Below are 15,911 nucleotides of genomic sequence, written 5' to 3'. Positions count from 1 at the left end.
CCTACCATCTCCCTCTGTGAAATTCTGTCAACCCTTTCTATTGTCCCCTTCCTTGCCACTTTCACACCCTTCTTGACCACAATAGCTGACCCCTTTTAACCTTTTACTCTCCCCAAGGTTAATGTCCTCTATTTCTTTTATCTTGCCAGGGATTAGAATCATTAACACAAAATGCCTAGTAGTATTTAGTTATGGCTTTTTACATTCTGAGTTCAAATCCTGCCAGGTTTGACTTTTCCTTTAATCCTACTGAGGTCAATAAAATGAATAGCACTCAAGTACTGGAACTGATGTAATCCACTTTCCTTCTCCCCAAAACTCACAGAATCATTGGAGCATTGAAAGAAATTTTTATCAGTATTTGTTCCAACTTTTTACATTCTGATCTCAAGTCCTTTTGAGGTCTACTTTGCCTTTCATCCTTTCAGGGTTGATAAAAATAAAGTATTTGTCAAATTTTAGGATCTGTGGCATTAGCTTATCTCCTCAAAATTACTCAAAATTACTCAAAATTATTCCTAAATCAAAAATTATTGACAAACTGGCAAAATCATTACTGCACCAGACAAAATGCTTAAAAGCATTTCTTCCAACTTTCTAATCTCAGTTCAAATTCTGCTGAGGTCATCTTTGCTTTTCGTTCTTTCAGGGTCAATGAAATAAGTACCAGTCAAGCACTGAAGTTAATGTAATTGACTAACTTCTGATTCCAAATTTTTAGGCCTTGTGCCTATGTTAGAAAGGATTATTATTATTGTTATAAATTTACTTACTTCAAAGTTTTCTGTATCTCACCCCTTGGCCTCTCTTTGAGCCTCTTCCCCCTCGATCCTAAGGTTCCAATAACAATTGAATTATAATTATTATTATTATTATGTAAGAGAGCAATGCATGCCATCAAACTGACATTGGGGTACAAATATATGAAGCTCAATATACCTGTCATGATTACTCATCTGATAAAGGTACATACACTAGGCACATTGTTTCACAATCATATGTGCATGACCTTGCAGTTGGGGCACAGAATTTTCTTCAGATTGAGTGGCCCATCCTACTCAAAAAGTCCCTAACTTGAGGATAATGAATGAAGCACCGGCGTTACAATGCTGGGCAAAAATGCTTGGTGACATTTCTTCTGGCTCTTTATGTTTTAAGTGCAAATACTGCTGAGGTTGACTTGGACTTTCATCCTTTTTGGGTTGATAAAATAAGTACCAGTCAAGTACCGTGGTTGATGTAATCAACTTTTCCCTCCCCTCAGAATTGCCACCTTTGTGCCAAAATTAGAAAGAATTACTGTTATTGTTATTACACAGTAACTAGACATAACAGGAATTAGTTGCTGTGTGCAAGAGAGACTGTGCTAGTTTGGTCATGTGATCCAGATGGATGCCAACAGTTCTATAAAGAAGTGCCTATCTCTCAGAGTAGATGGAACACTTGGAAGTGGGAGACTTGGGAAGACATGAGATGAAGTACTGAAGAACGACCACAGGATGCTGAACCTTTCAGTTTTGATGACAAAGGGTCGAGATGCCTGGTGCCTTGCTGTACTCATGTAGACCCGTACTCCTCAGCAGATGTGGTAAGACCTGTCCCTCTTGTCCACTGGTGGAGAAAAGCACTCATGGTGATGCCACATAAAAGTGCCCATGCAGTGTCATGTAAAAGCACCCATGTGGCATCACATGAAAGCAATCAGCACACTCTGTAAAGTGGTTGACATTAGGAAGGAAATCCAGCCATAGAAAACCATATAAATCAGACTGCACCCAGCACACTCTGTAAAGTGATTGGAATTAGGTAGGGGTCCTGTCACAGAAACTATGCCAGTATGATAAGTGATGTATGATGATGGCAACAATAAGAATTTTAAAATAGAATGTAGTTGTGTTTATATATGCACTAGCCCCCCACCCCACCCCACCATGCTGTCAAAAGTGACAGCTAATTGTAGTATTTGTTACTGAAAGAATGCTAGTGCACACATACAGACATTCACATACTTCCTTTGTACAAACACACACATATACTCACAGTTGAAATGCTGTTTGATTTTTCTTTTCCATGTTGAATGTTCACCATCTCACTGCCATTGCACATACACACACATATACTCGCACAGAGTAGAAACACTGTTTGATTTTTCTTTTCAGCATTGTATGATCGCCATCCCACTACCAATTTGCCATCACCTCTTCCTTTCTCATTCATATGTTGTGACGAAGAAAAACACAAGAGTATTATTATAGTAGATATTGCTATCAATATTCTCATTGAACTTGTACATAGATCAAAAATACATCTATATGGCCAAATATTGCAACTGAGTTACAACCCACCTCATTGCTTAGCATGTCTTGTCTGCATATTTTTCAACATTTCTTGTTATCAGCTCATCACCTGGCATGTTCCATTGCCTGTACATTATTACCTTCATGTCTTGTCGCCCCGTGTTGTCCAGCAAGTTAGCACATTACCTGGCAAGTCTCATTTCTTTTGCCTGCATGCCTTGTAACCAGCATATCACCTGGTAACTAAATCTTTACTCTGTCAAAGGAGTTAGTAGCAAGCATAGAATGAGTATTGCCCAGGTAGCATTAATGATACATAAATATACATAAATTAGCTCTTCATAATTCCAGGCAAGCTGGCACATAACAGTGTTTATGTTGAAGATAATCAATATTGTGCAGGCACTTTGGATTGGACAACATGGACTCTCATGCTGACAGCATGTTGGGCTATTTATTGTCTCAGAGTTAACTTGTAATGTCAGATGATTGCAATAATTTATGCTGCTTTTTACTGTCAAACTGATGACATGTTGCCATCATAAATACCTCAAGTTTGTAAAAACAGTTCATGCTTCTTATTCCTAGCAACATTGCTATGGTAATGCTACAACTACTCCCAGCCTACATTATGTAATTTGTAAAATGATTTTGGAGGAGTACTATTTCAGTCACATGGCCTCATTTTACATTTTGGATGTGTGTGTGTCCTTCCCAAATGAGTGACACTGATACTCTGTTTATTTTGTATTTCGTGAATCTCACATGGGTGCCAGTTGTTTATTAAGGCTATTTCAACTATTTCATCTGAATATATAATGCCATCCAGTTTATGTCCTAGAACTGTTGATAGAAAAGAATAGATTTTAATGATTGCGCCAATCACAGAGTTGATGTGAAATGATCTATCAGAGTAGATGAGTTGTAAAATGGTAATAAAATTAAAGAACATATCCTTGCTGTCCAGTATTGTAATCATCTGAATCAAAGTCAATCTATGCATTAGAATATAACTATGGTTGGTTGTCTCAAAGAAAATCTATTTGATACTTATGAGCAGTTTGGAGAATACAACTCTCAGCAGATACCTCTAATATTCAAAAGACATTTGAGATTTTCTTGAAAACAGTATCAATGATTAATAACTACCATTCTCAAGGCATTTGGATAGTGTTCAAATTGCCACATTTGTTTCACATTTAAATAAGTGATAGTAAATGCAGTGATCCATTGATTGGCCAATTGTATCTGCCTTTGAGCACACATGTCCACTGAGGCTATCATTCAGAAATGCATATAAGAAAAAAATTGCATTTTTGATGGCATATAAGAAGCAACTAGTCTTATATGTGAATTTGGGCCTCCCATAAGCTTTAATTTACTTCAAAAATATTTTCCTGAATATGCAATGCTGGAATTGGGGTGTGTTTAATATGCCCATGCATTTTTTATATAGTATATAAAAATATTTATAGTTATGATGTATCAATTTCAACAGTTACTAAACTTATGCTAATTTCTTTCTTTTCCAGAAAACGAGATGTATTTTTGAGTGCTGCTTATCTTGTGGACCAAACAAATTTGATCATGAAAGCTGTGAAAGCAGTTTATTGATTTCAGCAGTTATTGTAGAGAAAAAAAAAGTATGAATGATAAAACAATTGGGACGGGAGACAATGGTGTCACTTCAGACAGCACACTAGCTAATTTTCACTCCACATATCTACTACTGGTATAAGTCTATTTTTTAAACATTGAGAAAATACAAGATTCATCTACTAAAGAAATAGGATTATTGTGTGTGTGTGTGTGTGTGTGTGTGTGTGTGTGTATTGATGAGTATTTGTGTTTACAAACAACCATGTCTGCATGTATTGTGTGTGTGTATGTATGTATATATATATATATATATATATATATATGTACGTATGTATGTATAATTAATCAGCAGAAGTTACTGAGTAACTCAATGGCCAAGAATTTTGTGTGTTGGAACTTATCAAACTGGTATTAATTTATGAGGACTACATGTATATAGACCACTTATGCTGATAATTACCAGTAATTATCATTTTAACCAGTGTATATAAATGTAAAAGCTGTAATTTGAAACCAATTTTGTGGGTGCCAATGCACAAATCTCTCGACCTTTGAGTCAGTCTAACTTCTGCTGATTATTAATAATAGTAATAATGATAACAACAAAATATGCGTGGGGGTGGGGATGCACAAAAAATATTTGTATTTTCATGTAAAGGTAGAAAGTGCTCAATACACACCTGTGTTAGAAGTGTATGGAGTCTGTCTGTTGGTAAACTGAATTATTTCCTCATGCTCAAAGGTTATTTCAGATTGAAGATGAATGCAGCTGACTAATGTTAACTGCAAAAAGCTTTTAGATATGAAGAATGATTTAATTCACCAATAAACAATTATGTGTGTGTGTATGCATATGAGTATACATGTGTATTTATATACATGTTTACACCTATGTATAAATATGTATATATATATATATGTATCTATGTACATATATATACTTATATGTACATATATATGCATGTGTGTGTCTGTGTTATATGTGTAGGGGTGGATGCATGCATCTAAGTGATTTTAACTAGTTTTTCTTCATTTCAATTTACTTTTTATTCTTTTCCTATTTGGTGGAGTGGTCTTATTATCATATATATGTGTGTATATATATATATATATATATTATATAAAACCCAAATTCATATTTTAAAATACATTCCATATATTTAAGTTTTTGATTACACACTTAATTTTTACCAGCAATGTTTTAAATGGTTTTATGCAAAACTTGCTTTAGGTTGTTAGGGGTTGAGTTTGTTTTTTTATTAAACTCACTTTTCTTTTAAACTTCTAAATTGATTTTTATTTTATTCATGGAACTAATATATATTTTTTTCTCTACTAAAAGTTTTTTTCCTTTAATGTTATTATGGACTGTTATTCTAACAAAAGAATATTTTCCTTACAATTTTTAATTTGCTTTAATTTTAGCAAGGTCATGCACATGCACACACACAAATGTGTTTCTATTTGCGTGTGTGTATGCATGTGTGCACACGTGTGTATTTATGTACATCATACACACGAACATGTTTTTATATATATATATATATATATATATATATATATATATATAAATAATGTCTTGGGTGTTAAAACACCTACATTACTAGAAATAAAAGCTAAAAAACTCTAATGCTGTAGCTAAAGCACATAATTGTTTACATATGTACTGACTGCAAACACCTGAAAACACCAGTCAAGAATTCTCTGTACTGATCAGTCAGTTTCAGCTAATTCCATAGCCACATCAGTGGAGACATATGTATACAATTATGTGCTTATTTTCAGCATTAGACCTTTTTAGCTCTTATTTCTAGCAATGTAGGTGTTCTAACACCCTAGTCATATTTAGTGACAACTATAGTTTTCCTTTTGGCAAAACATTGCACACAGCTGTCTATATTAATTTTATATATACATACATACACACATTTTATATATGTGTGTTTGTGTGTGTGTATGAGAAGTATGCTTTGCATACTTTTCATAAGGTGTTGTTATTTTATATTTTAATGTATTTTACATGCACTGTTGTTTAACTGTCAAACAGTGCTTAGAAAATTTTCACACACGTCACTTTTCCCAATAAAAACTTTGTTGTTTCTTTTCTGCTCCTACCATTAATTGCTCATTCTATCTTCCATCCATTATGATTAGGAAGAACTCTGTCTCCTTTCACATTTTAGTCTTAATTCAAAAGCAATTATCAGTAATTTCCACAAATAACTTTTGTTCTCCCAAGTACTTCCTGTTTTGTTTTGAAATATAATTCATGAAATTTTGCTAAATCTTACAATGTTGTATTTTTTCATCTTCAGTTATTTATTTGTTTAAAAAGTTGTTGCTCACCTCTCTCTCTCTCTCTCTCTCTCTCTCTCACCTAATGAGGTTTATATTTTAGTATATATAATTTATTAGATTAATTGACTTCATTTTTTAAAAAGTAATTTTCTCTTGAAATCTCAAATCAGAAAAATAACAATGGAAGGATATGAGATTGTAGTGTGTGTGTGTGTGTGTGTGTGTGTGTGTGTGTGTAGCCTCTTAATGAGAAGCATAAAAGAAAATGAAACTAGAAAGGAGAAAAGATATCTAAATAACAAAGAAAATAATTATATTCTGTACAACTATCCCTGATAAATTTTGATAAATATTCTTGATGTCACTAATTAACAATGAACAAAACATATTTTTTATCTTTAAATTAATATTATAAATTAATCTGCCATATCCTCTTCCCCATCTCCTGCTCTGAAGTATTCATTGTCCCAGTATGAGAAGTGTTTTTTTTATTTAATTTTTTTTCAGCTGTCTTATTCTGTTATAATAAATATTTCTACAAATTTTAATATTTTGCTGCTCTTTTCTCCATTTATTATTGTTTGTGTTTTTCTGTAAGATTGTATTTTTAGCTGTACTTTGAAAAATGTTGGAGAGGTGTAGATAACTACTTGAGAAATCTAACAAAGAAAGACAGTGTTGATCTTACTCATTCAGTTTCCCTACAGTCAACAACATGCAAATCTCACATTCTCTAACATAGCAAAAGCTGCATCATAAGATCTAGTTTTTCTCTTTAAGGCTATAAAATACTTCATCTTCCAACTTTAACTAACTTCAAACCTGATACAAAATCCACAGTAGAACACTACTCCCTCAACTAGCATGTGTTGCTGCTATATATTTGAACATCCTGGACTGTATTTACAAAAGGGCTGTCCAGCTGATTGGTTTGAAGCTATTCACCAATACACACCAACTTCTAACTCTCAAACATGATGTTTCTTTACTCTGCATTTTCTAGTGATGCTATAGAGACCTCTTTTTCTTGAACTGGTTTGTTTCATGCCATTTCTATCCATGTCCACATCCTTTAATTACCTTTACAATTTTTATCACCCACATTGTGTCTATCCTCCCTGGGAATATTTTTCCTGAATGCTACTTCAGGCCTGAGGTAGGGCTTGAACTGGAAGTTAATAAATCATCAATTAGCTTACACAGTTCTTCTGCAATTTACATATCATGGTACCTATTACATATTAAGTGAACTAGGTAAAAAAAACATCTGTCTTGACCATGTTACAACATTTAATCCATCAGCTCCTCAGCCCATTTGTGCAACTCTTGACCAATTGCAATCTTGTCACAATAACATTACACATGTCCAACAAAATGTGAAAGCTGTATTTTCATGCCAACCATTATACCTAATCTTTCCTATCAAGAACATCTTTCTGGAATTCCCTCCCTACCATGTTTTTCTTGTAATTCTAGAACATCAACCATATTGATGGTCTGCAAAAGCTATGGTCATCCCCTTCCTCCAAATTAAGCCACTAAATTGTTTTTCTGAATTTCTATATCCTGGTGCTTATCTCATGTTTCACAGCATCACTCTCTGGATAAAACACCAGATTATCATAATTGGCTTTCCACTACCAGAAAAATTGAACTTGGAACTGTTTCAGCTAATAAATCATTTGCCAAATTAACAGTGTTGTCATTGCCTGGAGTGGCAGACTCCTTCTGTTTTGTTTTCTAATATAATCAATAACTTTTCAGATTGATGGATTACCACTAAAGCTTACCTCATCATCATTTGATATCAACTCCTCAATTCAGCATAGGCTGGACAGAAATTTTTGAGTGTCTTATGGCCAGGTGCATTTTCTGATTATTATTTCTTATGTAACATAGAAATCTAGTATACCTTTTCTAAAAACTGGGATATGTTTTTATTTCATATATATTTTAAAATATATGTTGGTGTATTATGTAGCTGAAAGGTTGTTTCCCCACCATGTGGTTCCTAGTTTGATCACATTGCCCATCATATTGGATGAATGTCTTCCTACCTTAGTCTCAGTTCAATAAAAGCCTTGAGTGAAATTTGCTCAAAAGAAAATATAGAAATTTATATGTATATTAGCATATATCAAACAAAATATTTTAAGGTATTGTTTTATTATGATTATTTCCATTTATTATTAAAGTTTCATCTCTTACAAGATCAATAAAATAAGCACTAAAGTATTGGAGTTGGTATAATCAACTAAATTCTTTGAATTCTTTCACATGCTAGGAAATATCAACACTCATGTCTTGCATAACTTTTAAAGGCCATACAAAAGAGGGCTACTGATTGGTTTGGAGGAGGAGACACTGCTCCTCCATGAGACAAAAACCATTAAAGGAAAAAATTTATTGTAACCAGTAAAAATAATATATAAACATGCAGTAAGTAAAAATGCTTTTATACTACTTAAAGGAGGGATTGTTTTCTTTAACCAATAACACTACTTATAAGGTTTTATATATATATATATATATATATATATAAATGTAAGATCTAGAGATTGATGCGTAGGAAGAAAGTTAGCTTTGAGCAATCCATAGTAAATATAAAATAACACCTTTCAGGAACAATAGTGGTTTATTGAGCAAGGTTGTGGATTATTTTTTTTGATCGAAGAATGATGAGCAGAAAAAAGATTTTTTTTATATTCCACGGTTGGCAACCAGGGTTGCCAAGTGTGCAAAAGAGAATACGAGTTACGGAATGGAGTAGGAAAAATCTGGGCTACATGTTTCATTGTGAGTGGAACCTCAAAAGTAAAATCCAAGTGAGGTGTATACCGCTGGCTACTCTTCAGGCCAGAGAAATCATGATTAGATTAATGGTTACCTTGTCGCAAGGAGGTACTTGCTGATGCAAAGAAAATTCAATCGGAATGAATAATTACACATTCTGATTGGACCTTCTTTGCATCAACATGTACCTCTTTGTGACAATGTAACCTTTAATCTAATTACGATATCTTGGGCCTGAAGAGTAGCCAGCGATATATACCTCACTTGGATTTTACCACTTCTGAGGTTCCACTTGCTATGAAACATGTAGCCTGGATTTTTCCTACTCCTTCCGTAACTCATATATATATATGAAGACTGAACCAGTCGCCATGCTTGATTGCTAAATCCACATGTTTTATTTTTTTCTCACTCTGTTTATTTTCACTTATTCCTTTCTGTTGAAGAGCAAAGGCTTGAAACGTAAAAGACTTTATCACTTTCCCAAGCATCAAGCTAATACACCTGCTTGTTCATACACCTGTCTTCGTCTTTTGTTTTTCTGTAAATTTCAACTATATATATGTATACATTTCTCCTTCAATTGAAATTTTTCTAAGATTTAAAACTTTCTGTTTATTATTAGATATTCAATAATCAACATTGTATTATTAAATTTTGCATTATTGCGTGAGTTAGCTGTCTTTGGAATGTGCACTGACCAATAATCACAAGTAATATTCAAAGAAAATTTGGCATACTTATTTCCCACATTTGATTTTAGTTTATTACTTAGTATTATGATCTGACAATGAAATACCTGCAGTAATTATAAACTTGTAATTTAGGAGCTGGTTGTGAAATTCAACAACTTATCCTCAACAAAAATACAAATTAAAGCAAGTCAACAGCTTGCACCTGGTGTAAATATAATCTGGACAAATGGAAGTGCTTTAATCAACTGAAAACTAACATTGGAAGAACCCAATTGTCATTCAATTAATATGATTGCAGCTTTTCCAATGACACAGTGTGTCACTGGCACAGAGCCACAAACTATGGAACAATTGTTGAGATAGCATTTGATACAAAGCCCATTCACTTCTTACTAACTTTTCAATGAGCATTAAGATGTAGAGAAATGTTTTCAGCTTTGGTTGAACAAAATTTAAATGAATCTGAAATGAACTTAAGTCATTTCATCACTTTTCTAACAGTTCAAATAAACAAATTTTGCAAAAATCATCTCATACTCTTCCGTGGGGAAAATGTTACATTCAACAAGTTTATGTTGCTGAAAGTATCACAGGGATATTGAATTCCAGGTGATCCTGTCAGTTTTAGATTCTCTTCATTTATTATTGCTTAGCTTTAGATTGAGTTGATTAAAACATTCTAAGTATAACCCTCTCCGTTTACATTATTCAATGCGTGATATGAGGGAGATTTGACTGCTATTTTTAGCTACATTGTATCATGTTAAACCTTCCTTATTTGTTCATGATCTATAAGGTAATACACACTGAATATTTTTCTGCCTGCTACTTCATGTTATTTCATGCCTAACGTAGAGCTTGAACTGCAAACTAATGAATCCCCAATTAATTACACAGTTCTTCTGCAATTTAGAAATCAAAATACCTATTTTAGTTTCAGATCAACTGTCCAACTTTCGACCAATTTAACCAACAGCAACTTGGTCGTAATAACATTACACAAGACCAACAGAATATGAAAAGTTGTATTTTCGTATTGAATTCTTTGAGATATTGACAACACTAACACAACTAGTACTTAGCAAATTAGACAGTGAAGAACCGTTTTTAGTACACTTTCTTATTCTGAAAGTGTCCTGTTACAAACATTACATTGATTTCCTATTTTGGTACATGATCACAAACTTATGCTGGGAGCACATGATAGGTAATTCTCCTTTTCTGATTTTTTTTTCATCCAGATATTTTGAACAGTTGCTTTTGATAATTTGACCCGATAAACTGTGCCATACTTTGTCATACATTGTTATTCATTGGTGTTATGTGCATGGTTTGTGTGTGTGTGGCAAAAATGCTATCCTTGAATATTTGGGGGGTTATTTAGAGCAATGCTAAATATGTATTTTCATATCAGATTATTAAATACATTCTTACCCTATGGTGGGCGATATAATTTTTCTTGCAAGTACATATGTATATCATCATCGCCACCGTCATCTTTTAGTGTCTTCTTTCCATGCTGCCATGGGTTGGACAGTTTGACATTGAGATGGCTAGCATGGAACTGTCCAGACTCCAACTGTCTGTTATGGCATGGTTTCTACAGCTGGATGCCCTTTCTAATGCAAACCATTTAACAAAGTGTGTTGGGTGCTTTTTACATTCCACTGTCACGGGTGCATTTATGTAGCACCAGCTTGGATGTGTTAATGCAGCACCACAGCACCTAAAGAATAAGCCTGTGTGTGTGGAAGACAGCAATTTTACTTAGCTTGAAGTGTCTTATCAAGTACAGCAAATCGCATCATCTCATGGTCCATTGTCATTTCCCTGGTTGAACATACAAGAAATTGAACTCAAAGCATGACTATGTATACATTATTTTTTAATCAGTAGAAAGTTAAAAAAGTGACTCAAGGACCAGGAGTTTCATTCATAGTACTTACCAAAGTGATAGGTGCTATGATAATACTTTTGGGATTCTGAACCATTTTTGTAACCTTCTGCCAATTAAAACTAAAAACGTTTACATGTGTGTGTGTGCGGCTGGATGGATAAGAAGTTCACTTTGCATCCATGTGGTTCCAGGTTCAGCCCCACTGTGTAGCATCTTGAGAAAGTGTCTTCTATTATAGCACCAGGTTAACCAAAGCCTTGTGTGTTGAGATGGTAGATGGAAACTAATAGAAACACATTGTATATGTGTGTGTGTTCCATGTATCTACTCTACAGCAAGACACCTATATCTGTCCCTTCTGTACTTTAAATCTCTCGACTGGCACAGTTTGTCTGAATGAACAAAAAAAGATTACAATTGAGTAATTAACAGTGAGAAGGGTGTCCAGATGTAAACAGGTAATTGCCCCATCATGCTAGTACAGGAAAATAAAAAGAAAATTTCAAAAAGAAACTGTCAGACAATTGACCTAAGTTTACAGTTCATATTTTATCATAAGTTACTCTCAATTCTTGTTAACCCAAAACTCTTAAATGATAATATGTATCCTGCATAAACAGTCACTACTGTAAGCAGTTCGATACTGTTGTTGCTGAAGAGAAGAGCCTCTATGCTATTGCTAAACCTACTAGTAATACCAACCAAATCTTTAAAGTATGCTATTTTTAAATTAGCAGAATATTGTTGATAACAGTGGTGGTTAGGACCAGATCAGCCCTAATTGAATAGACATGATAGGAGCCATTCAGTCTCTTTTGTGTCTTGTGATTTAACATTATCTACTGTTGTTTTTCCATTTTAACACTTTTGTTACCATATTTCTTTTAAAAGATTTTGACTTGATTACAATTAACTTTGAAAATAATGGAAAATTTAGTAAAATAACTCATTATTGAGCTGAAGCTCTGAACATAAATTAACATGAAATTTTGATGGCTGGTTTTAATATAGAACACTTTAAAACTTTGAAGTAAGTGTCATAGATCCAGGGGTGGTCTTGGACACATAGGTATCAGAAAGGTTAAGACAAAGTACAGGAAGGGATGACATCATTCATAGACCAGAGAATTAACCTAATTTCTTGTAACAGAATGTATCCCTCTAGAGATGCCCACCAAAGAATGTACCTTGAACCACATTAGCTAATGTGTCTTTACTTTCTAAAACAGGTATTGTGTGCTTTGAGAGAGATTTTGCATCAAAGCATCGATAATAATAGTCATAGTAGTAGTCAATTCCAACTTAAGGCATGAGCACACTGGGCAGTTGCCCTGGGGTCTCGTGGGACTTAGGGCCCAATTCTGATCTATGTACTCTGGTTTCTTGTTTATGAATGAATATTATAGAACCCAGTACAATGCTGGTAAGACAGTGCTAGTCGTCATAGTGTAGTAGTAGTATCTCAACTATCCATTGTACCTGTTCACTTGACTATGTGAATATAGAGAAAGAGTAACAGTTGTTTGCATGCTATTCATGCCTCTCATTTATAAAACATGTTCTTTAAAACCTCCCTAAATTATTTCCTATATAGATATCTTCTATTTCTTGAAGATCATATCTTAAAATTATTTAAATAATTCCATTTTGAAGTTTTATTTTAAAAGCATATCAAACTTTGGAGTTAATACTAAAAAATCTCTCTCCCCATCTCTTCCTCCCCCCCTCTCTCTCTCTTTCTTTCTCTTTCAGATGCATTATTACTTTCACTACAAAATATTTATGAAATAATGATTTCAACAAATATCAGTGAATTTGTTAAGAAGCTTGCTTCTCAACCATATGGTTCTGGGTTTAGTCTCACTGCATGGCACTTTAGGCAAGTGTTTTCTACTATAGCCCTGGGCCAACCAAAACCTTGTGAGTGGATTTGGTGGAGGGAAACTAAAAGAAGCCTAGTGAATATATATATGTATGTATGTATGTATATATCTATGTGTGTGTGTTTTTGTGTCTGTGTTTGTCCCCCCCCTCATCACTTGACAACTGGTGTTGGTGTGTTTACAACCCCATAACTTAGTGGATCAGCAAAAGAGACTGATAGAATAAGAACTGTCCTGGAGTCGATTTGTTTGACTATAAGTCCTCGGGGTAGTGCTCCAGCATGGCCACAGTCAGATGGCTGAAACAAATAAAAGAATAGTAGAATATATATATATATATATATATATATATATAATATAGCACACATACACAGAGAGAGAAAACAATATGAATAAGCTGCCATTTGTTTTTTCCCTCTCCCTCTTTCTCTCACACTTCCTGACTGTGTGTGTGTGTGACAGACCATTCATCAAAAATATTTGTTGAAACACATACTGGTTGAAAGTCGAATTAATTGAAAACAGTAATAAAAAGTGGAATAAGCATTGAAATATTAACAGTTTTCAAAGAAAAAGGCAAAAGCAATTATGAATTATAATTGTGTGTATTTTAACACCTTTACACAGGAGTGGCTGTGTGGTAAGTAGCTTGCTTACCAACCACATGGTTCCAGGTTCATTTTCACTGTGTGGCACCTTGGGCAAGTGTCTTCTACTATAGCCTTGAGCCGACCAAAGCCTTGTGAGTGGATTTGGTAGATGGAAACTGAAAGAAACCCGTCGTATATAAGTATGTTTGTGTGTCTACAAGCAATGTGAAGTTTGAAGTTGTCATAGGGATCTTAATGCACAAAATGAAAGAAGCTTATCATCATTATCATCATTTAATGTCCTTCCATGTTAGCTTGAATTGGACAGTTTTGACAGGAGCTGGTAAATCAGAAGACTGTGTCAAGCTCTACTGTCTGCTTTGGCATGGTTTCTATGACTTGATGCCCTTCCTAATGCAAACCACTTTATAGAGTGTGCCAACAGCAGTGAAGTCACCGAATGACTTGCAAGACAAGACCCCCTCAACTGAGGGGCAAGAGAGTAGTATTGAGAAAAATGGCTTTGTGCCAGATGATAAGTTAGAGTATGAGTAGAGGGGACAAAAATAGATGTCTTGCAGTAGGGGAGACACATGGCTACCTTAGTTGGAGAGAGATAAGTTGTTGAAGATGTGATAGAGCATACACCCAAGTTACAGGGAGGTGTATATAGTGAGATGGACCAGGGATTGGATAGGGTGAGTGATGAGTAAGGTTGCAAAAGGTGAGAGGGAGATAATGTGTTTGTGTGTCTGTGTCCTTGTTTGTGTTTATGTGTTTAACACAATACCAATAGTTACAATAGGTGTTGTATAAAAAAAATAACTAAGCCACTTCTGAAAAATAGTACACTCATCATCATCATCATCATCGTTTAACGTCCGTTTTCCGCGCTAGCACGGGTTGGACATCGCCAACAAATATTTTGAAGTTTGATTTCCTTCTCAATAAGTTGCTTAAAATTAATAAATACAGTCTTCTACATTTTTCAACAAATATGTCTTTTAATGAATTTGATGCTTTTTGATAAGTTTATCTCTCAAACCAATTTATCTTTTGGTTATTATGCTTTTGACTAATATGGCATTTTGGCATACCAACTTCTGCAAAAAAAGAAGCACTTCGCTAGCTTGACAACTTTTGTATAAGAAAGAACCAATCAGTCACAATAAGAAGTTAATACTTGCCAGAATTTAAGAACACATCTCTTCAACTCTACTTTCTACTAGCATCAATGTAGCTACACCCTAAACTTTTCATAAGCTTCTTCCTCCAAATCCATAACTACACTCACATCCTAGACCAGATCCAGAGAAGAGTCACTTGACTGATTAGCATAAAAATCATTCTCCTTGAACCTGGTTGATTTCTTGCTCTCCCTAAAGCTGGTTGGTTTCATACTACTTCCATTCCAATACTTTCACCTCCCTTATCTCTCTTTCTCTCATCATTTATGTTGTGTCCAACCTTCCCAAAATATTGTCCGTCCTGAATTCCTACCCTGCAAATATTTTTCCCCACTGAGGTGAATTTTAAGCAGAATGTTAACAGCATTGATATCACCAATCCTGTGATTGGAGGTCTGTAAAGGCTATGGACAGTTTCCCTATCTCCATTAATTTTCTTAGTTTGAAATAAGGCTCCCAGTTGGAATCTACTCTAAGGCCATATACATATATATAGGGAGAGTTCACGAAAAAAAAAAACAAAAGACGAAGACATATATATATATATATGTGTGTGTGTATGTATATATATATATCCAAAAATAAGACAACAGATGACAGTAGAGACTGGAACATAGTGTAAATATAAATATTGCTATTATACATTCTGAAGATATAACAAACAGTCCAGAA

General features: G+C 34.2%; 1 protein-coding gene and 1 long non-coding RNA gene across 2 annotated transcripts in view; one reads left to right on the top strand and one right to left on the bottom strand.

The window, feature by feature from the left end:
* The window catches only part of LOC115209112 (programmed cell death protein 10), a 44,091-nt gene extending 37,344 nt beyond the window's left edge, over window positions 1-6,747 (top strand). Inside the window, exon 8 of the mRNA XM_029777239.2 lies at window positions 3,830-6,747. Within this exon, the coding sequence (XP_029633099.1) occupies window positions 3,830-3,911 (82 nt within the window). The 3' untranslated portion in view covers window positions 3,912-6,747. The remainder of the gene's footprint in view (window positions 1-3,829) is intronic.
* Window positions 6,150-15,911, bottom strand: part of LOC118762477 — a 27,640-nt gene continuing 17,878 nt past the window's right edge. The window contains exon 3 of the long non-coding RNA XR_004998230.1: window positions 6,150-6,273. This is a non-coding gene — a long non-coding RNA (uncharacterized LOC118762477). The remainder of the gene's footprint in view (window positions 6,274-15,911) is intronic.

Source organism: Octopus sinensis, linkage group LG3 (genome assembly GCF_006345805.1).
Source record: "Octopus sinensis linkage group LG3, ASM634580v1, whole genome shotgun sequence".
In the NCBI taxonomy this organism is placed as follows: Eukaryota; Metazoa; Mollusca; class Cephalopoda; order Octopoda; family Octopodidae; genus Octopus; species Octopus sinensis.
The sequence above is the reverse complement of the archived record's forward strand: the minus strand, read 5'-3'. Positions and strand labels throughout refer to the sequence as shown.